The sequence below is a fragment of the Patiria miniata genome, unplaced genomic scaffold, assembly GCF_015706575.1.
Source record: "Patiria miniata isolate m_02_andy unplaced genomic scaffold, ASM1570657v1 HiC_scaffold_6, whole genome shotgun sequence".
NCBI lineage: Eukaryota > Metazoa > Echinodermata > Asteroidea > Valvatida > Asterinidae > Patiria > Patiria miniata.
This window is the reverse complement of record NW_024037073.1, coordinates 18,365,766-18,387,717: the sequence shown is the minus strand read 5'-3', so window position 1 is coordinate 18,387,717 and position 21,952 is coordinate 18,365,766. Positions and strand designations below refer to the sequence as shown.

The 21,952-nt window shown below is 40.9% G+C and overlaps 2 protein-coding genes across 2 annotated transcripts; one reads left to right on the top strand and one right to left on the bottom strand.

Annotated features, from left to right (window-relative positions):
• The first annotated feature begins 587 nt into the window (after window positions 1–587).
• Window positions 588–10,329, top strand: LOC119742980. Its single transcript, XM_038219270.1, has 3 exons — window positions 588–908; window positions 8,429–8,752; window positions 9,269–10,329. Exons 1-3 carry the CDS (start codon window positions 692–694, stop codon window positions 9,634–9,636), a joined length of 909 nt encoding a protein of 302 aa, XP_038075198.1. The 5' UTR covers window positions 588–691; the 3' UTR covers window positions 9,637–10,329.
• A 12-nt stretch (window positions 10,330–10,341) lies between these two features.
• LOC119742981 (transmembrane protein 196-like) lies at window positions 10,342–21,100 on the bottom strand. The gene is made up of 5 exons (XM_038219272.1): window positions 20,681–21,100; window positions 16,285–16,597; window positions 13,643–13,699; window positions 12,272–12,574; window positions 10,342–11,894 (listed from the first exon to the last, which is right to left on the bottom strand). Exons 2-5 carry the CDS (start codon window positions 16,555–16,557, stop codon window positions 11,817–11,819), a joined length of 711 nt encoding a protein of 236 aa, XP_038075200.1. The 5' UTR covers window positions 16,558–16,597; window positions 20,681–21,100; the 3' UTR covers window positions 10,342–11,816.
• Between the last annotated feature and the right edge of the window lie 852 nt (window positions 21,101–21,952).

Genomic DNA, 21,952 nt, shown 5'->3' with positions numbered 1-21,952 from the left:
TCATGGCGGCGCGGAGAATTGGCCGACTCTGTTCGTTGCTCTATGGCCACTAGTGATCATTCAGTCTCAGAATAGTTTTGCTTGACCGAACTATACTTGGTCTAATACTTAAATTTGCTTAAACACCAGATACTTAATTTGGTACAACTATCCAATTTAATTTTTGGGGCCTTCCATTAGTAAATAGTAACGAAAATAGTCCTTGTTTTACCGGCCGTGCCATGTTATGTTCGTGAACGAGACAGTATTTTACCGGATTTACAAATGCGATACCGAAATTGAAATTCCTAGTTTCGGCGCACCGAATTTACAAATCCGTTGATTCCTAGTTACGCTGCACCATGTCCATTGATCTCCTATCAATGAGCTTGACCCGTTGACCTCGTCACACGCAGTTAAAGTGGGGCAGTCGCTACAAAGGTTTTTGTATACGTACGTGTATGTTTCTGCCTTGTAAACTGACCCCGCATTATCCCACCAGTACAGTCCATAGAGCTATATTACTACTAGAGCGCTAACTTCGTGTACAAAGTAATGCCTGCTGGGTGCATCCATGTTTGTGCACAAACCTATGGAGACCTAGACATTTTGTACGGCTTTTGTACAGCTATTTGCACATAATTTAATATAGCTCTATGGTACAGTCTGACTACGGAGAAATACAAATTTCTCAACGGTGAATACAAACAACATGTCTGAAAACGCCGTACCGTCACAGACTTTGACGGAGTACTGTAACAGTTTAGACTACTACAACGTGAATTTTGATGTGTATAATCGTGTGAGTCAAAGGATTAACAGATTTTCAGATTGGATAGACAAAAGCCTACCCAAACTTGCGGACTCAATGGAGATTTCCCTGCCTGCGACTGGCACATTAAACGTGCTTAGTGTGGGCGCTGGGAATGGTAAGTACAACTGAATTAGTACAAACTACAATATGTTTACTGCATCCCCAACTGCCCAGTTTATCCTGCAGGGGTTGACTATTTATGGTTAAATTTGACCACATGATTTTGAAGTGATGTACAATATTGACACTTTGCGTACATCAGCCATCTTGGAGGTCTTTGTAATGTTATTCGCTGACGAGCAGCCACAAATGTCTAGTTAAACTAGAGTAACTTCACACAAGACACGATCATTTCAGAACAAGCTGGTGAACCCCGAAAGGTCAACTTTAATGTAACCAACAGAGGGCGGTGTTCAGTTTTAGAAATACATCACATCTCCCCCATACAAATTAAGTAAACATTAAACAAGTTGAACTTTGGGAACTTACATGTACATGTAGGAAACAAACAATAAGCTTGAGCAAAGTGTTACTGAACTTTATAAGGGAATACTGCAAAATGTGATTTACAAAAGGGAGGATTAGAGAACAATGGAAGGTGTTTGAATCAAGCAAATTTGAAAAAAGCACAAGCGTTTGTACATGAATTTAGACCATCTTGAAAAGCCACAAATCTGTTATTTACTGTCCATGCAATTTGGTGTACAACTTCAGCTTACAGGTCAAGTTTTTGAGTTGGTCTTACTACCCTGCCACTTCTAGTAGTAGTAGTCTGACCTACAGTCACGCTATCATATTTTACACTATGTTGTTTTGTCTCACTTGGTTCTTCAGGTTCTGCAGTCTGATGGATATTTTCATTCTGTGTGCTAGGAGAGACTAGGTTGGGCTGAGACAATGAATTCCCTTCAATGTCAGCATGTTCTTTGGAGTGAACAATGTGACGCCTATTTCTTCTATACACCTGTCCAGTTGGTGTCGCAACCATATAGCTTCTAGGGTTATCATGTTTTTCTGTCACCTTCCCTAACACCCATTGGCTGTGCGGATTTTGGAATCTAACTTGTTCCCCAGTGTGTAGTGTGCGCTTTGGCTTACTACATTTTGCGTCATAGTAGTGTTTTTGCACAGTCTGTCTCTCTTTGAGTTTGGCTTTCATGGGTGGGACTACTTGTGGTTGAAGAAGAGTCGATGAAGTGGGAAGTCGGCTTTTGAGCAAGCGACTATTGAGTAATTGTGCTGGTGCATAACCCTCTGTGCCATCGAGGGGCGTGTTGCGATATTCCAGCAGTGCCATATAAGGGTCCCTGCCAGACACCTTAGCCTTTTTCATGAGTGTTTTCACTGTTTGAATACAGCGCTCGGCTTGCCCGTTGCTTTGTGGGTACCTGGGGCTAGACGTGACATGCCTGAACTCCCACATGTTTTGGAAAGTTCTGAAGTCTTCGCATACAAATTGGCTTGCATTATCAGTAATCAACAGATCTGGTGTACCGGAGCGGGCAAATATAATTTTCAATTCATGTATGACCGAATGGGCTGTGAGATCTTGCAAGGCCTGTACTTCTGGAAATTTGGAGTAGTAGTCAACTACAAGCAGATAGTTCACTCCTCCTAAGTGGAACACATCTGCACCTAGTTTAGACCATGGTCTGTCAGGTATGTCATGTTGTATCATTGGTTCAGCAGGTTGAGTTTTCCTACTTGACTGACAGATAGCACACTTGGCTACCGTGTCTTCAATTTGCGAATTCATGCCCGGCCAGTATAAGATGGCTCGTGCTCTCTGTTTGAGTTTCACTATCCCTAGGTGAGACTCATGGATTTTCTTAAGCATGTCCTTCTGCATGCTTCGCGGAACTACAACCCGGTTGCCAAGAAAAAGAATGCCATCACAGAACACTAATTCATTGTGGACTGCATAGTATGGGCCAACATCACTTGTCAAGTGGTGTTTATCAACAGGCCAGCCATTCATAATGTGACCTTTGACCTTCGCAAGTGTGGGGTCCGCGGCTGTTTCTTCACGGAATTGCTGCAATCGTAACTCAGTAATTGGGAGTTGTCTTAAAATCATGTTGATTTCCCGCGAGTCATCAAACTCTGAGATGTTGTCGCCTCTGCTATTTATTATGCGGCTTAACGCATCTGGCACAAACATTGTGTTACCTGGTTGCCATTGTACACTGAGGTCATATCTCAGTAGGTGCATGCGCATACGCTGCAATCGTGGGCTCAACTTATGCAATGGCTTTTGGAACACTCCTACCAATGGCTTATGATCTGTGATCACTGTTGTCTGTTTTCCAAAGATATAGTCATGGAATTTGTGGCACGCAAAGAGAATGGCGCACATCTCCTTTTCAATAGTCGCGTAATTTTTTTCAGCAGGACTAGTACTACGCGATGCATATGCCACTGGTCTGTTATTATCTTGCATCAATACAGATCCAAACCCATGCTTGGATGCATCAGTGGCCAAGCTGACCGGCTTATTCACATCATATAACATCAGTACTGGTGCTGATGTTATAATATGCTTGAGTGTTTCCACGGCTTTTGTGTGTTTTTCATCCCAGTGCCAAGCTATTTGCTTTTCGGTAAGCTGTCGCAACGGCGCAGTGATTTCAGAAAGATTGGGAATGAACTTACTAACGTATGTGATCATGCCGAGAAAGGTTTCAAGCTCATGTTTGTTAGTTGGGATTGGCATTTCCAATACAGACTGGATACGCGCTGGACTTGGTGAGAGTCCTTCTGCAGAAATCACATGACCCACATATTCAAGTTTGTCTGTGCCAATGACAGACTTTTTCCTATTGAGTTTAAGTCCTGATTCTCTGACTTTTTCCAGGAACTTAGCTACTCGCTCATCATGCTCAGTTGTGTTTTCCCCCAAACTAGGATATCATCGACAACAATTTCAACCCCTTCAAGTGCCCCAAATTCAGTGACCATGGCGCGCTGCCAAATTTCACTTGCCGACGAAATGCCGAATGGTAGAACCATATATCGAAATCTTCCAAAGGGTGTGTTAAATGTTGTCAAGTACGAGCTTCTTTGTGTGAGAGGAAGTTGCCAATAACCACTTGTAGCGTCAAACTTTGAAAACACCTTAGCCTGTGGCATGCGCGCTGCAACATCTCGGAGGGTGGGCATAGGGTAATGGGCTCTCTTTATGGCATTATTGAGCTCTCGCGGGTCAAGACAAATGCGCACACTGCCATCCGGTTTACCAACTATTGACATGGAACTGACCCAGTCTGTGGGCTCTTCCACACGCGCAATGACCCCAAGTTTTTCCATACGCTCTAATTCAGCCCTCACTTTGTCGCGCAATGTGTAAGGAATAGTGCGTGGAGGGTTCTGAACTGGTGCGGCATCTACATTCAATTCAATCTCATATTCGTGATTTTGCAGTTTCCCTAGCCCTTCATACAAATCATTGTGTTCTGTGAACGTGATGTTGCTATGCACTGGCACATTTTGCGCACTACCACTAACCACTTCATCTACTCTTACTCTCTTAATCAATCCTAGCCTTTGACATGTTTTCAGACCTAAGATAGGTTTTACATTTCCGCTTACCACTTGAAAAACAACTTGTTGTGTGGTGCAACCGGTACCTGTACCAACCTTCAAATTGGCTATGGTCTTTCCTAATGCCTTAATCTTGTGCCCTGAATAGGATTTGAGAGATGCATTACTGGGAAGCAATGCCAGTCCAGTGTTTTTGAAACAGTCTTCTGGTAGAATGTCCGCTTGAGATCCTGAATCAAGCTTGAAGTCCACCTTGTTTCTCCCAATTTGACAGGTTTCAGTCCAGTCGCCTGATTCTTGTCCAGCGATGTAGTCTATCATCAGGTCCTCGAGTTGTTTTCTTGGTTCCTGTAGGTTGACACCGGCAACATCATACTGGGTGTTGTCCTCATCATCATCACTGCTTTCGTTGACTTCCCTGACCATCTTTGGTCGCGACTTGTGTTGGGCTTTGCATATTCTCGATTTGCTGAAATGTCCAACTTTATGGCACGAGTTGCACTGCTCATACTTTGCAGGACAGCGGTTTGTGAAGTGTACGTAAGTACAGAAGTCACACCGTGACTTTGTCCCATTTTCTGCGTTGTTATTTGACATTTCCTTGCGACTTGCAGCTCTGGTCGGAAGTCTGGCTTTAGTGGACGTCACCCGGTTAACCTCCTGTCTTTGCTGGGTCAAATCCAGTTCAGCCTGTAGGGCTTTCACATGTGTGGCGCTCATTTCACTGACCTGGCAGATATTGATGCACTTTTCCAGAGTCAAATTATCTTCCTGAAGCAGTTTTTCTCGTGTTTTTGTGTCCTTTACACCACACACAACTCTGTCTCGAAGGAGGGAATTCTCAATGTCACCAAATTCACATTCCCTCACCAGGCATTTCACGTTTGTCAAGTATGTGTCGAACGGCTCATCCACTTTCTGGTTTCTCGAGTTGAACATGTATCGCAGTACTGACAGGTTTCTCTTGGGTTCACAGTATTGTTTGAACTTGGCTTTAAGTACTTGCAGTTTGTCCTTCTCATCGTCCGCGAACGTCAGTGTCGCATATACACGCTGTGTCGCTGGGCCCGCCACGTGCAGAAACGTTGCACACTGCACTGGCTCCGGTTTCTTCTGCAGTTCCGTTGCCATAGCGTACAGTTCAAATGAACGCACCCATTCCTTCCAGTTTTTCGCCAAGTTCCCTTCCAGCTGCAACTGTCCCGGTGGTTTCAGGCCTGACATTGCAACTTTTATGATCCGTTTTCTGACACCATGTAATGTTATTCGCTGACGAGCAGCCACAAATGTCTAGTTAAACTAGAGTAACTTCACACAAGACACGATCATTTCAGAACAAGCTGGTGAACCCCGAAAGGTCAACTTTAATGTAACCAACAGAGGGCGGTGTTCAGTTTTAGAAATACATCACAGTCTTTCTTTCTTTTTCAATTCAGAATAAAAATGAATGCATTAAATATGTCTGCTAACGATGTCCATCTACAATCTAGAACAAAAGCACGTAGCTCAAAATATGGCTACTACGTACTAGTACTATGCAAAGGCTCAGTACCTCCGTACATCAGCAATGTGCTCTTACGTACCTTAATAGGGCCTAGTACATCAGTACCTCAGTACTTTAGCAATGAGCTCTTATGGGCCTTGTAAGCAAACATACATTCCTCATGGGAACAGCAAAACACTGAACATTAAAGAAAAACATTTGGACCCCGGATGTCATGACCTGAATTGTAAACAGGGCAGAGGTCATGACATCCAAGCCAACAGTGTGATGAGGGCGCTGTTCCATTGTAATTACTGTACCATCAGTACATCAGCCCATGGAGCAAGGAAAACGTGAGCTCTTGGGCCTTATGTACGAGTTACTCATTTTTGTCGAGTTCCCTGAAAGTATTTCATAACTGTTGATTGGATGGCGCCAGACTATGCAGGCTTACTTCTCATTTTTTTTATTATTATTCTGGCTTAAGAAAATTAGGGAATGTTGGATTACAAATTTTAAATTATTAATTGAAGCAGACTTGAATTACTAAGTAATTTACTTGCTTTCGTTTGTCTTCGCAAGTTCCAAAATGAAGATTTTACCTCACTCTCAATTTAATATGGCCGGCTCGTGCATAAGGCCCATAAGGTTGCAGATCAGTTAATAAAATGCCACAGACCCCACTGATAAATGTCCCCACTTCAGAAATTCGAGAGAAAAAATACCCACAACTCTCCAAGGTGTTCGAGACACACATCAAAGTAAAGCTTTTTTCATCATCTTTCATTTTCTTTTCAATTTTTTTGGGGTAATCTGATGACTTTTAGGAGATATTCGATCACCCCTTTGAATAATCTTAAAGCCCATCGCCATTTTGAAAAACGGTGCATACACTCCATTTGAAAATAGAACACTTTTAGGGCCCCAATTTCATCCAAATTTCACTGAAACACATGTACGGCTTCCACCCATATTTTTTTACACACCCTCAAGTTCATGGCCCAAAATATGCTCAAATATTGAAGAATTTGAGGACATGCAAATTGTGATTTGGCCGGCGTAGGCAATTTCGGACCGATTTACTGGCCTGCAACCTTTAAACAAGTGCGACGTTTTGAAAAATTCTTCAAAACCGCTTGTACGGCATGGGGAAGGATGGATAACTCATATTTAAAAAATGCGGCTGCCTTGCTGTAGGGCGCCCCCGGCGGGAGCTAATTGAGTTCCAGCTCCTTCCAACCCCTATAATCCCCGCCCCCTTTTTCGCTTAATATTGCTGTAATATCGGTTGACGGTCTATCAGCCCCCTTCAGATTTGGGAGCAAATTCTTGAGGAACCACCATTGGAGACCCCTATTTAAAACGCTGCCCCCAGGTCACGCTGCCCCCAGGTCACGCCCCCCCCAAAAAAAAATGTCTTGGCAGTTATAGCGCATGGGCACCCCGCCATTTTGGTAACGAACCATACAGGTTGCAGACCAGTAAATAAACTGCCGAATTCAGGAAAAATACTCACAACTCTCCAAGGTGTTCGAGACACACATCAAATTAAAGCTTATTACATCATCTTTCATTTTCTTTTCGATTTTTTTTTGGGGGGGGGGTATCTAATGACTTTTAGGAGAAATTTCCATCCGAAGATGATCACCCCTTAAAATAGTCCTGAAGCCTATCGCCATTTTGAAAAACGGTGCATACACTCCATTTGAAAATAGAGCACTTTTAGGGCCCTAATTTCATCCAAATTTCACTAAACACAAGCTCACAGTCCTGTGCACGGCTTACGCCCATATTGTTTTACAAAACCTCAATTTCATGGCCCACAATATGCTCAAATATTAACGAATTTGAGGGCATGCAAATCGTGATTTGGACGGCGTAGGCAATTTCGGACCAATTTACTGGCCTGCAACCATGAGCACCCGAAAATGAACACTGTCCTCGTACATAAATTTGTGAACATGTCTATGACCACATTACCTTTGGGTTTTTTAACAGTAGGCCTACCGGTATTGTTCCTCAGTATTTTGTACATGACTACGTATTCAGCACTAGCGTCATCGATGGTGAATAGTATTATCTGCTGTGAAGTTGTCTCACGGAATCACTCGCGAGATTTCGAAATGAAATGGAAAGATTTACAAACTTTTCTGTTTAAAGTTTAATCTTGATTAATATGAGAACTTGCGAGCGAGAGATTACGTGCCCTCCGTTCTCTCCCTTTTGTCTACGTTTAGGGTTAACTGATCGTCCATTTCTTTCCTGTAATTTGAGGTCTTGAATGCTATACCAGACGCCACATCACTGTAAATTATGCCCGGGCATGCGCAACTGGAATCTCACGTAATCTCTCGCTCGCACTTTCTCTTGAAATCAAGATTAAATTTCAAACAGGTAAGTTCTCGTTTAATCTTGTCATTTACCTTGAATTCGAGACCCGTCATTTGTTGGAAAACACTTAGGGAGGAAAGTTGGAGGGAGCCTTGTGTGTTGCCTATGGCTTCCCATATTCCTTAGGACCCAGGACCTTCCATCCACAACCTACATCCCTACGTTTGCATAGTGATCCATCCAGACTGAATTAAAACGAGACGCATCTTTACCTTCAACAGGCACGATCGACAGCAGAATCCTACCTCACCTTCGGGACAAGGTACATCCTAACGTACGAGCTATCTTCCTTGAGCCTGACCTTCACACGTTTCAACAGTGCCAAAACCTGGTCGGCAAGGAATCTCCTAGGCTACAAGGTATAGAGTTTGACTGGAGACAGCAGACATTCCAGGAGTATCGATCAACCGCCAAGGAAGAAGACAAGTTTCATTTTATCTGCTGCTTCAACTCCATCTACTACACGGGAGATATGGGGAGTTCCCTCAGATATCTCTACGATAAGCTGCACAGTGGGGGTATTCTTCTAATCACACTAGTTGATGGTAATTTATCAAATTAGGTTTTGCCCTTCACCGACGTTCAAACACTGTATACTAAGTGTGTTACCTCCCGAGTGAAAGGTGGAGAAAAAAGATCACTCGGGTGATCGACCTCCTGCTTTCTAGTGCAGATGTCTTACCACTCGACCACCGAGCTACCATAATAATGGTAATTTATGTTGATTATTTTGGCAGTGAGAACAATCAAGCGTTGGGAATATTTGTAGATGAATAGATGGCATTTCAGAAAAGATATGTAAAATTCAATTTACTGGCAATAAACATCACAGCAGGAATCTCTGGCTACTACTTTTGTTCTGGAAGCACCATTTTCTTTAACTAACGTGATTTCAAAACCTGAGAAGTGTGATGGGTCTTAAAAAGATAATTTTAATTATTATAGTACATTTAACAAAATAAACAATAAGGCGAGTTTCTCATTAGATAAGTCTGTATATGCATTAAAACTCAACAAGCACGGCTCTTTGTATGTATTTTTTTTTCATTTGAATTTTTCAGGTAAATCAGGGGGCGGGCAATTTTGGCAGTTCCTCAACACATCCCTTGGCCAAGAGAAAGACTTCTTCACATCTTTTGATTTGGAGGAGGCATGCAGGAAGCAGAACATTATGATTTCAGAGGTCCAGCCGATTGGGATCTACGTGAACGTCTCATGCTGCTTCGATCCTCCCCAAGAGCTTACCGAGGACGGGAGATACCTTCTAGATACCATCACTCGATCGGTCAACTTCGCCCAGACTGCAGCGGCTGAGCTTCGGAAGGATGTGCTTCGGTTCTTGAGGAGTGATACTTGCTCGTCGATAACCGCGGACGGGCAGGTAATCTTGGATGGGAGTAACTCCGCTTACATCATACGTAGACCATGACCAACTGGGCGTTAAATGAGTTTCCTTCTCTCTTGACTTAGAAAACTCAGGGAATTTTTGAGAAACACCAATAATCAGGAAAAACTCAGGGAATTTGACAGTGACCCCGCACCAGGTTGGGAGGCCAACATTTTCTTGAATTTGATTTTTCTCTTTCTGAAAACGCTTGAAGTGGTTTACAACTTTAGATTAATTAACTGAAAAACAAATAATTTATTGTGCATATTTTACACAAAACAAATATCAAATTGATTGCTGTTCATGTAAACTACCATAGCAAAGTACAATGTACCGGTATGCTATAAGTGCTGAAGCTGGAAAATGAAGCTGTTTTTACAGGGTCAATTGGTTTAATGGCCTGCGTGTGTTTTTCTTTAGCGATGATTAGTCAAAGGCTGCTTAAAAAAAGAAAAGACACAAATTATCAGAATCTTGGTGACAGCAAGCACATGTGTTGAATAATTCACAAGTACCAGTACTACGGACATAACAGGCTAAACGCGTATACTGCCAGATCTTTTCAAAACTACATGAGCATTTCGTGATCTGCGCGGCGCCCGACTAAAATCAAAACTATGGGCAAAATTCACCTCTCGGTATACGGAATTTACACAGAGTTGAAGAAATCCAGTCTTAAATTCTATGAAGTTATTTTTCGATTGTAAAATAAATCCTTTGTGTACTACATCTGGTTTACATGCCGATTTTGAGCAATAAAGCATTTTAAAAAACAAAACGAACGTAATTATAAACATCAGAATACAATACGGGTTTTAAAACCTCTTTCCCAGTGTATGTGTCAAGCAGAACGCTCCCACCACTACCTGCTCTCCCACCTTGGGGCGTATTTTCGCGACCGTGACCAAAAAAAAAATGTTTGTGACGTCAAATGGATAACCAGAAACATGTTTGCACATGCACACAAAAACGCTGGTCGCTGGACCGAAAACAGTGTCAACAAGTTGTAAACAATCATGGAGGAGGGTGTAAATGGGATGGCCATTCTTATATAAACATTTTATTACAGGCCACTTAAAATGCACAAACTTACGATGTACGTATATTACAAGCCTATTTTTCCCAACACTGTTTTGTTAAAATTTATGTCGTGTATTTACCTTTCCGACATCTTGAAATGTACTCCGAAACCGACCCTTGGCCTTTGTTCGGTTTTGGTCGGAGCAGTGACGTCACTCCAGCCAACCGAAGTCACGAAAACGCTCAACCAATGACCAAAGCCAAAACATATGTTTCTGGTCACGGTCTCGAAAACACGCCCTGGTATTGGATCATTTGCATATCCAACAATTGTGGATACGTATGCAAATGAGGAATAGTCTGATGCCTGGTGAAAACAGAATAAATTCGTTGCATCGTGAGTTATGCAGTATCACATTTCATATTAATATGAGCAAATTGGAAAGGAAAGGATTATTTTTTGGGAAGGTGTGTACGTACGGTACGTTACTATTGGAAACGAGGTTGAAAATAAAGAAAGCCTTGGGACGAGGTTGGGGTTTTAACGTAAGCACATTACACACTAGCCGCATTGCATGTTTATAATTGTAGTGAGGGTTCCTGTTCATTAGTGTTAACTGGGAGGGCTACCCTTATAAAATATGGTTTTAATTATATAGGTATTACTGGAATAATTGAATAATTTCTTTAAGTCTTCAGCCATGATTTCAATGTTCTGTGTACAATTATAAAACTATCTCCTTTATCAAGTATACTTAATCTGCTTGTTTAACTACATGTACTTTACAACAAGTCTGCACGTTTAAGTGTCTATATTTTTAGACTGAGTCTCACAAATACATCAACTTTTTACAAAATGTCAAAAGAATTATTTACAATGTGTTTTTTTGATATCTGAAATGAGTTTGAAAACCGTACCTTCAAAGACGGAACCATTTTCTGGACAAGAGTGTATGAGATAATTTTTAACATACATGTACATGTACTATGATAAATACAGATCAGGAACTTGAAGCTCTTGTAAATCTATTTTTATTTCAGCCATTTTGTTATGGAATACATGTACCGTGGAATGCTCTTCTCTATCGATTTCAAACCTCCATTACCAGTTGTTAAATAAATACCTACTATTATTGTCAACAGGGCCCGTTTTTTAATCTAGTAGAAATGTTTACCGGGGCTGATATAATCTCCTTTTCCTTTCAAATCCTGTGGTACCTTCCAGCTCGAGTTCGCTCCTTCTCAATCCGATCCAGCACTTTCTTTTCTTGTTCTTTTTGCTGTAAAAGAAGTTGCACAAGAGGCGCAGAATGATTAGTGCTCAAATTTAAAGCACAATTGAAAATGTCTATACAAATCCGCATCTTCCTGCATGCAATGTGGCCTGTAGCATCAATTTCTGCAGGTAACTGCGCATACCGTTATTCTTTGTTTCTGTCCATGACGCACAAAGCGGGGCGTGTAAAATGGGGACAAACCACGAGGGATTAAAGAGGGGACAGAACAATGGAGGTGAAGAGTAAGGGAAGAATATACTTTTTAGATTGAAGTAAACTTGCTAAATTGCTTCGAAAAAAGTGTAATATTTCTACTTTTTGTCAAGAAAAGTAGAGTGCCCTCATTCTTTCAAACGTGGCCATTCTACTAGTCTCCTTACCTGTTTGAGTTGTTTTTGTCTCTCTGCAATCATCTCCTCCTTGGACAAGACCCGCCGCCTGCCCCTTATCTTCTGCTCCTTCTTGAGCTGCCAGGCGATCAGGCTGCTCGCAATGGCCGACAGCACGCTGAAGGCGCAGGCTACTGCCGTGGTAGACAGCGCCACCATGACCAGAGAGTCCATGGAGTCCTTCATGAAGGTCTGACCGTCCGTGGTGTGGTTGACCAGGCCCAGGCGAAGCAGCTGGATGCTGACGATGCAGGCGATCAGGCTGACCACCGAGGAAGCAGTGAAGCACAGAATCTGTCGAGGAGATAACAGGACGAATTTTAGCGCACCTTTTTCACATTCCAACCTTCAAAGGGCGTCTCTTATTCAGAATTTGGCACCATTATCTCAACATAATCTGATTCCAAATGAAGTCACCAACTTCCGCCATAACAGTGAACATGTAGAACATAGGCCATATACCTTTTGAATGTATAAATATGTTGATTAAACGAAAATTACAAACAAAGTGTTTAAATGTATCATGTTTAAATAATTCCTATACTTTAGGACGATGTTTCCGTCCACATTCAACATGGTGGGACGACCAGTGCGTGGTGTCAGTGTGTTTGTACGGCGTGCAAGGACCGGTTACATCAAAAACGCGTCGACAGGTACACACCGGTGTATACACGGGATATAAGAGCTCCAAAATGCGAACAATATCTGTTTTTTTTCCTGTTGTGGTTGTTTTACAACATTAGATCAAGACTCCGTTTCAAAACAATCATTTATCATTTAAAGATAATTGTACATGTATATGCAAATAATTCCTTCTGTACGTAACTAATAATGTCATCAAAATTTTGAACTTATAAAAGTAGATCCTGAAAGACTATTTTGGAGTCCCTCCTCCTGCAGTCTTGTGGAAAGGTCCGTAGGTGTTTAGGAATCATTGTGAGTAGCTTTAAGCTCCTACGTTAGCGTTCATCGTACAAAAATAATATCCCGAAGGAATAACACGCGTTTATGTCCCAAGTCAGGTGTGGCGTAATAATTCGATGATAATGAGCATCTGACGCGACATGAAAGCATTTTTGAATATGGATTAAGGAAACACTTGTCTGACAGAAATCTCAGAATGCAGAATAAATCCCTCGAAGGCAATAAAGCAGTGAGTGGAGCATTCATTGGTCTAGTTTTTGTCCGTCGGAAAAAAAGAAGGTAAGTCATTACAATTTAACAATCAGGCTGCAGGCTTATTCCTCCATTTCCGTCCGTGTCCAAACGCATACGCAATCGAGTCAAGCTTGACAATTAATACCAATGCTTTGGTATTTCTAAATTGAAGTTTCAAAAGTATACAATGGTGAAACGACTTACCCCGTACGCAGTCTTGCTCTTCGCTGAAGCGATGCCAAATCCACCACATACAACAACCTACAATTATTATCAATCAAAACATATTTTAATGCTTTTAGAAAATGGTCCTTGTATTTTGTATGGCCTAATTTCTCTGTCACTGCTGTTTTTGAAATTTGCCGTCACTGTTTTTGTGGCCCAGTTTGTTCCCTTCTTAATTAGCAGGTCTTCGGGAAGTGGGAAGAAAAGCGTTCGCCTTTGACAAAATTGATACCCCAACAAGAAATTGAAGGCAATTAAAAATGTTACACAGTGTGAAATACATCCGTTTAAATAATACACATGTAGCTCATTACATCATACAAAATCGCAACAAAATGAGATGTGAGTTTAGTTTAACAGTTTGAAAGTGCATGCATCATTAAGAGTGCACATGAACCCTTTTCACCTATTTATATCTAATCCAGTGTGTCATCGCGAACTTATATGGTTCGCGAAAACCAATCAAATATTTATTGCACTGCCGGGGTAATAATAGAGTTCATCAATAAGTTACATTTTGTGCGACTCTATAGCAAAATGTCGTTTTAGGCTGTTGCAGCTGTATACATGATGGGCGTCGCGAGGGGGGGGGCAAGGGGGCGCTTGCCCCCCCCCCCCCGGAAAAGCCAAAAACAAAAACAAAACAAAAAAAAGAAAGGGAAAAAAAGAAAAGAAAAAGAGGCGCGAGTCATATTGGTGTAAATTTAATGGGTTGGAGGGGGGGGGGGAAATGTCCCTGCCCCCCTCTAAAACTGATAAATCGAGAATATGTTGAGAAATACAGGAATTTTTGGGGGAAAGTATGTTTTGCATCCCTGAGAAAAAAATCCTGGCGACGCACATGGCTGTATACCGTCGATGTGGACAATGGGATGCGATGTAATCCGCATGGAAATTTTTACACCTTTTTTGCAATCATGTTCCTTTTTCACACGTCCCATATCAAATTTCAAAGTGTGATGAAAAAACAGAAAAGTTCTCTTTGCACAACCTTCTCCAAGAATAAGACACGGGGAAATAAAAAGACACATTTGTGTCATATTTAACCTTAATTTCAATTTTCGTTTTGACATTTTCAAGGGTATTTTGGTGCAGTTTAATTTTTATGTTAATACAAATTTACATATGCATGAGCAAAAGTGTGATCTCATTTCAGGCATGAAACCTTAATGTTACAGCTATTTCACATATCAAATGTATATATTTCATATATACATTTTCTTTTCTTTGGTGATTCGTCGTTGTGGCAGTAAGCCATTAAGCAAATTTTTCTCACAAATGTTTTCAATGAGCACATTTGTTGGGTTCAAAATTTGAACAGAAAACCCCTAAACTGAAAAATGTCTTCCTGTAGTGATATCACAGCAACAGCTCTTATTGTTGTCCAGAAAAGCATGGAAATGTTTACATATTTAAAGAAGTGCACTTTTGAAAAATATTAACCAAAATAGTTTTCACACATTTTATGAGGAGTAGAAAGTTGCACAAAATATGTTCCTCAGAAAAATTCATGTCATGAACCCTATAATCACTGTCGGCGAAATATAGTATTCCCACTCGCTTTTGCATTTGGTAACTTAATTTTAAGTGTATATTGTGAAACAGCATCATCAGAAAGGTATTAAGAAATTACGCTTTTAAAATCCGTGCACCCTACGTGCTATAATTTTGGACATCTTGAATTTATCTTTAATCAATAATTGTCCTCGAATAGGCTTGTAGAATATTATCTCAGAACATTTTAAGCGTATAGTCTCGGGAAGATAACGGCCCATTATTAGTCCATATATTCGAAGGGTAGGGTTCATTTAAAGGGAATGTACAACATTTGCTTTTGCTGCAATTTTCAGAAAGAAATGGATTTAGAGGATTAGTTTGTGATAGCAAATATTGTTAAACTGACGTGTTTTCAGGTTTTGGGCAGTTTTGTAGATACTGGAAAAACCAAGAAACCCAATCATGTTCTTGTAGTCTGGTTCCCTGACCCCCTTACGATGAAACAGAGCAATTCTAGACCTTGGGGAATTGTAAGGTCAAAGAATCAGTCTAGCAGGCTTGTACTCCTTCACAGGTATGTGGTCAATTGCAAAGAAAATGCGGAATAACTAAATTTAAAAAACTAGGAGCAGTTTTTGAAAAAAAGCCAGTTTTCTCCAACGCTGGTCGGCCGACCAGTGTTGGAAAAATACAATTTTCTTGAAAATGTCAGCACACCAGGAACTACGATTTCACAGGATGGTTCAGACTGTAATTCCCTAACAATCCAGTAAGGTATTTCGTGATAAAGTGATCATTTCGTTTTTTGATGTTTGCAAATGTTGTATCTTCCCTTTAAAAAAAATAAAGTTATTATTGTAATTTGAATTTTTACAACTGCACTCATAATCCAGAAACTAAAGAGCTTTATCAAACCTGAAACTGAATGTTTGAGCTATTTTTGATCTGAATGTATCTGTTGAAATTCTTCAAATGCCGAGAACAAATAATACGAAATGATATCGAGTATGAAAAGGATTAATCCTGATTGTTAATTTATATGCATAATAAATATAAATTATTTTCATTATGGTGTCAATTTAACACCATAAGGTATCGGGATTCAAGTCACTGATTACACTTACACAACTGCCACTCCAGATGGGCGCCACGGTGTAGGCCAGCCAGATTGGCGACTGGCCAAAGAGGACGATACCAGCAGCCGAGCAGATCCCCCCGAGCACGAAGTGGGGAAGGGCCAGTCCCACCAGCACAGCAGTGATGACACGCATGCTAGTGGTCTTTTCCTCCTTGGCTGATGGGGGCTGGAGGTCCGGCTCACCGTCGGCATTGGCCGTCGGTTCTGGCATGGGAGGACGCTCGGCTCTGGAGACGCACTTTTCCGCTGCTGCTGTCATTGTCGTGGGTTTGGCTTGTTTCTGATGGTCTTTTGAGATGCTGTAGGAGACAAAAATGCTTATTATTATCCAATCAACAAAGTTGTAGTTGAGCACTGGCGGATTTAGGGGTGGGGAGGCCTCTCCCTCCCCCCCCCCTCCCCGGGCCGGCGAAAAACTACCCCCCCCCCCCACCATCGAAAAACACCCCCCCCCCCTCCCCCCAGTCTGGGAGTAATCTCATGTAAATCTGAATTAAGAAGTCAACTCACAAGGCCCGTTACAAGTAACAATTTGATGTGTTATGAACAAAGGAATGCCTTTATCACATTTATACATATGTAGCTAGTGGGACTGGATGACTTAATCTGTGATGGACACGTGGTGACTTATGATTCATTACAAGTTACTCGACTACAACACCTCCAATCAACAGTCAAGAAAACGGTTATAGTAGGCCGGCCAAATGTGGAAAAGTCCTCCAGAAAAAAAGGTCACGGCAGTTTTTGGTAATGGCTGGCATCCATGCTAGATTGAACCATAACAAGATGTGGGTGGATGCTACTCTTAGTTTTGGCCCTAGCTTGCATAAATCGTTAATTCGCTGTGTAAATATATTTATCTCCATATTTGGGTATATATTTGTATTTTCTGAAAAGTTTATTATTGTGATTCTACTTAACACATCCTTAATTCAGTAACATTTTCTAAAGCATGTGAAGCAACTTTAGGGTATAATAGTAGCCATTTTGGATCGTTACTATGTCCTCATAATTATTCAGTCACTTGTATGCTTTAGAAAATGTTACCGAAGTAAAGATGTGTAGGTAGGATCACCAAAATATATATATTACACGGCAGTTATTATCGATTTATGCAAATTAGGCATATGTAGGGTCAAAATTAAGGACGGCATCCACCTACATTTTCTTCCCCATCCCATATGACTGAATGATCGGACACTTGCCTGCTATTACCGAAAAAAAAATGCCGTCGAAAGTGTAAAATTCCACTTTGGCTGGTCCACTATTAGGAATCAACTTCGTTCCTATGGTGTCGAGCAGTACGCTTCCGCCATTACCTGCTCGCTCAGCCTGGTATTGGATTATTTGCATTACTGAGCAAATTAAGAATAGTCTGGTGCCTTGCTGTACTTTAAATCGGTGTTTGTTTCTGTATGTGGTGCCTGGGGTAAAAACGGAATCAATCCGTGGTGGCAGAGATCCGAAACACGATTTTCTTCAAATTTAAAATGTAACAATCTCATCCAGCAACATTCAGCGTCACATTACATATTACATTTATATGAAAAATGGAAAAGGGGGATTGTTGTTGAGGTGGAGTGACCGTAATAATTCACAATGCACGTTAAAATATGTAATACACGTTGGAAATAAAAACACCAAGTACACCAAAATCATGATTACCGGCTTTGCTGCATCGAATCAGGATACAGGAAGCAAGTTTCCCACCCAGGGGTTTCTATTGGAAACGAGGTTGAAAATAAAGTAACCCCAGGAGACGAGGTTGGGGAGTGCTTTAGGTAAGACACTCAGTGAAATGATTCGACAACTCTGGAAACACGTGATCACTATAATTATGTCCGATACAAAGGTCTCCATTGCCTAACTAAGCACCAATCTGCCACGTGCAAAGCACAGAAAAAAATCTCATTAGCGCAATAAATCCGATTAAGCTTAAATTAATGGTTGATATTAACTGGTCTCTCTATAGTTTTGTGGGTGACGTAAGAAATTTATTCTGCGATGTGTCCTTTCATGACAACCGTACTTTTCATTTCTCGTAAATGTAATTGACTGGGCTTTATTTGATTTTCCACTTCTCTGACCTGCCTTAGTCTACACGATATTATTATGCGTGGCTGCACAAGCTACTTATTCTCCGACGTGACTTCAATGCTACTGATGCGTGTTTTGTACGGTTGTTCTGGGGAGCGAAAAAAAGTCCCGTTTTTCAATTATCAAATGTCAAACCTTTCATAATTTGATTTTAATTGACAGTGCTGACTTTCTTTTCACGACAGTGACAAGCTTTGGCAAACAATATAACTCTATTTCTCCCAAGAAAATAAATGAAAAGGATATCCAGACGATAATTTTCCCCAGGTTAACTCAATTAAAATATCTACGTAGAACGTTAATAGGAAGGATCACTGTACATCTAAATTATCGGTAGTCGGTACTGAACAATAGTGTTATGAATGACATAATAATTTGCGGATAATGTCGGTAATAATTAGGCCTATATGTTGGTTCACTTTGCGTCCTTTGCGCCAAATCAAAATTAGTCATGCACATTTTCTGCATAATGTACGGCAACCCAACAAACACACAGCTTTTTGCCATCATTGTGATGTATGCAAAAGCATACATGTACATCATACAGAATTAATATATCGTACAACTACTAAATTCTCATGTGATTGGAATTGTAATTATATTATCAAACATTCGACGTAAACGATTCGATTTTTTAAATGAATCAAAATTGTTATTGTGTGACATGTCCTTGGCAATTATGCAGCTACATCCATGTGCGCATACAATTGAATTATCTATCCACACGTATTTCTACAGCGCTGTTCTCTTTTATCAGTTAATTGCTTGACACCTAATAGCATTCCCATAGACACACACGCGCGACCCCGTGTCAAATTCAGTCGATAACAGCCGTAGGGAACAAAAAATACATGGCGGATAGTAACCCAGCGAGTGTGAGAAGAGGAGTTCGTTCTGTTATTAAAAAAAGGTTCGGTTTATTTTTTGGGTCGATGTCAGAAAATAAATTCAATTCAAATTCTGCACCATTACTATAGTCACTGCCCATTAGTGTTCAATCTCAAGGCTCGTGAGCTCGGGCTGTACGTACGTGTTCATAATTATTCGATCTCAATATATTTCATCATCATGGTGAGAATGTTTTTCTCATGATGGTGTCCCTATAAACGCTTTGATGAAAAAAATTATGGTGATCGACTGCAACTTAATCACATAAAACAAAATCACATAAAACGGGACGAGATTATAATGATATTCGATCGCTGTCTACATGTAAGAGAGTGAACTTAACCACTCGAAAAGAATTGTCCAACATGGTTCTTTTAAAGAGGGAAAGTTCATCTTTTAGATGACCCATAGCGAAGAACTACTTTAATTAATTAACAGTGAAACTCGATCCCACTCTTTTTAAAGAGCCACATGGCGACAACTCTTTTCGAGTGGTTTCTTACTCTCTTACATTAGGGAGAGCATTTTAACAGAGAGCATTTTAACAGAGAGCAAATATACCTATAATATGTTCTTATACATGAAGATGCAATTACATAATATCCTTCTGCCCACATTCATGTTAAATTGGGATCAATTGGGATAATCCGAAACCTGGGAGACATATTTATAAGTCTAAAATTGCTGTTACTATAGTTACCATAGTAAGATTACCAAAAATTGAATATTCTTTATAACCAATTCCCCGTCTTTCTACTACTGCAGGAAAAACATGGAGTAAACCAATTTCAAGAACCACAGAGGATTTTTTTCTCAGCCACTGTCGGACTATGGAACAAACTGCCTGCTTCGTGATCAGTTGTGAACTCTCCAAGCCTTGAGGAATTTATTAGAAAATCAACCCAAAATTGAAAATGCATTCTCCGTGCGAGTGAAGGGTCAACGTTGGTTTTTGATGTGGTGGTGTGATACTCGCGACGGAACCACAATGAGATGAGACTGAGAGAGAAATGTTCTATACTGATGCTAGTGTACGCTTACAGAGCATTTTATTTCGTATAACACCATAGACCAATGAATGACCATATAAGACGACTATATCTAGACTGATATAAGCGACTATCCATTTTGAAGTAAATACCAGAGACAGTACTTGTGGTCGTGTCTACAACATCTAAACCAACCATACGTGTATTGCTATCTTCAGGAGACAGCAGACGCAATTCACTATAGTCCATCTGACGCAAGCACTTGATATTACTTTTTGGAATAGTCAGTACTACAAGGCTAGAAGACCGCAACACTGATACCTTCAGTAAATGGCTGCCGCAATTAATTGCATCGCACTGAAATACAACATACTTTGTTTTGATAACCCTGATGAGAATTGTACGTACCTGTCAAGCTGTCAAGAACACGCACAGGCCAAAACTCGTGCTCTTTTGTTGGTGTTGGAGATTCTAATAATAGTATGGGTCTATCATAAATGATTCTCCAAGAACAACTCAGCATCAGTTCTGTACATCAGCTAACCTTCACAGTATACTGGCATTGATGTACACTGCATGGGGAGTAACGAGTATAACGCGCTGTGCAGCGTTGTGTGGTGCATCACCGGTGATGCAGCCGAGCTGATGGTATTCTTATGAGTTCGACCGGGAAAGGTTAGATGTCGCCGCGTGTCCGCGCAAATCCTGCTCTGCACATAATGATCCGGCGCAGTGTGCTTTCGTGTTTCCGCCGGTCGTCGGCAGAGTAGCGAGTGAGCGAAAGCAATGGCGGCGACGGCGAGGCGCTAGGCTAGCGGGCCTGACAACTCATCCGGTTCGAGTTGTCGACGACTCTTACATTTTCGTGCAAAATCGAAAGCATCATCTCACGGTGATATGATACCGATAGAAGTGTGAATGTGATCGCAACGATGAGATTGATGATGATGATAGAAAGTGAAGATGGCGATAATAACAATCTCGTTGGTGGGAACTGCATGTGAAACAAAACATGCTCCTGAGATGGCTGAATTACAGCTCGAGTGTCATAGCGCATAATTAAGCCTTATACAAAATCTATCAAAATGGCTATTATACTAACTGTTATACCTCAGTAGCATCAAACAAACTTGCGAAAGTATACGCCGCGTTCATATGAATCCAGTATATTTCTGCTATAGCGAATTGCGAAAAAATGAACTTGTCATTGGCCAATGAACTTTATATCAATAGGGCCTAAGTTTACTACATGTATATACAAAAATTAGTTCAAGATTGAGTGGCTACACATCTCGATAAGTTTTCAATGGTAAAAACATTGGTTTCTTTATAGCGGCTGCATGGTAGGCCTATATTTCATGCTCAAAATGTAAGGTGGCTCAAATTCGCCAAAATTCTACATTCGAGTGTCATGGGTCACTGTACAAAAATGTTCGACCAAGAATGTCCATATCAGTTCAAAGTCGACGATATGGGGCACCGTTCAGCAAACAAAAGTACAAACAAACGCCGTCATCAAAATGGCAACGTAGACCTCGATGTACAAAGTGGCGGGAACGCTGTTCAGTTATACACAGAACAGTCGTGTGGGAGTTTCTAGCAATAATCATGGGAGCGCATGTAGCGCAGGTGTGCCCTTCACATTGCTTACAGCGTAAGATGAGCATCCTATTATCATTT

What these genes read in the sequence shown, in the direction of transcription:
- LOC119742980 (XM_038219270.1), top strand. Translation starts at nt 692, where the DNA reads ATGTCTGAAAACGCCGTACCGTCACAGACTTTGACGGAGTACTGTAAC. An exon ending in TAGTGTGGGCGCTGGGAATG is followed by an intron (nt 909 to 8,428) that starts GTAAGTACAACT and finishes TACCTTCAACAG; the next exon opens with GCACGATCGACAGCAGAATC. An exon ending in TCTAATCACACTAGTTGATG is followed by an intron (nt 8,753 to 9,268) that starts GTAATTTATCAA and finishes TGAATTTTTCAG; the next exon opens with GTAAATCAGGGGGCGGGCAA.
- LOC119742981 (XM_038219272.1), bottom strand. Translation starts at nt 16,557, where the DNA reads ATGACAGCAGCAGCGGAAAAGTGCGTCTCCAGAGCCGAGCGTCCTCCC. An exon ending in CCATCTGGAGTGGCAGTTGT is followed by an intron (nt 13,700 to 16,284) that starts GTAAGTGTAATC and finishes TAATAATTGTAG; the next exon opens with GTTGTTGTATGTGGTGGATT. An exon ending in GACAAAAACAACTCAAACAG is followed by an intron (nt 11,895 to 12,271) that starts GTAAGGAGACTA and finishes CTTCTTTTACAG; the next exon opens with CAAAAAGAACAAGAAAAGAA.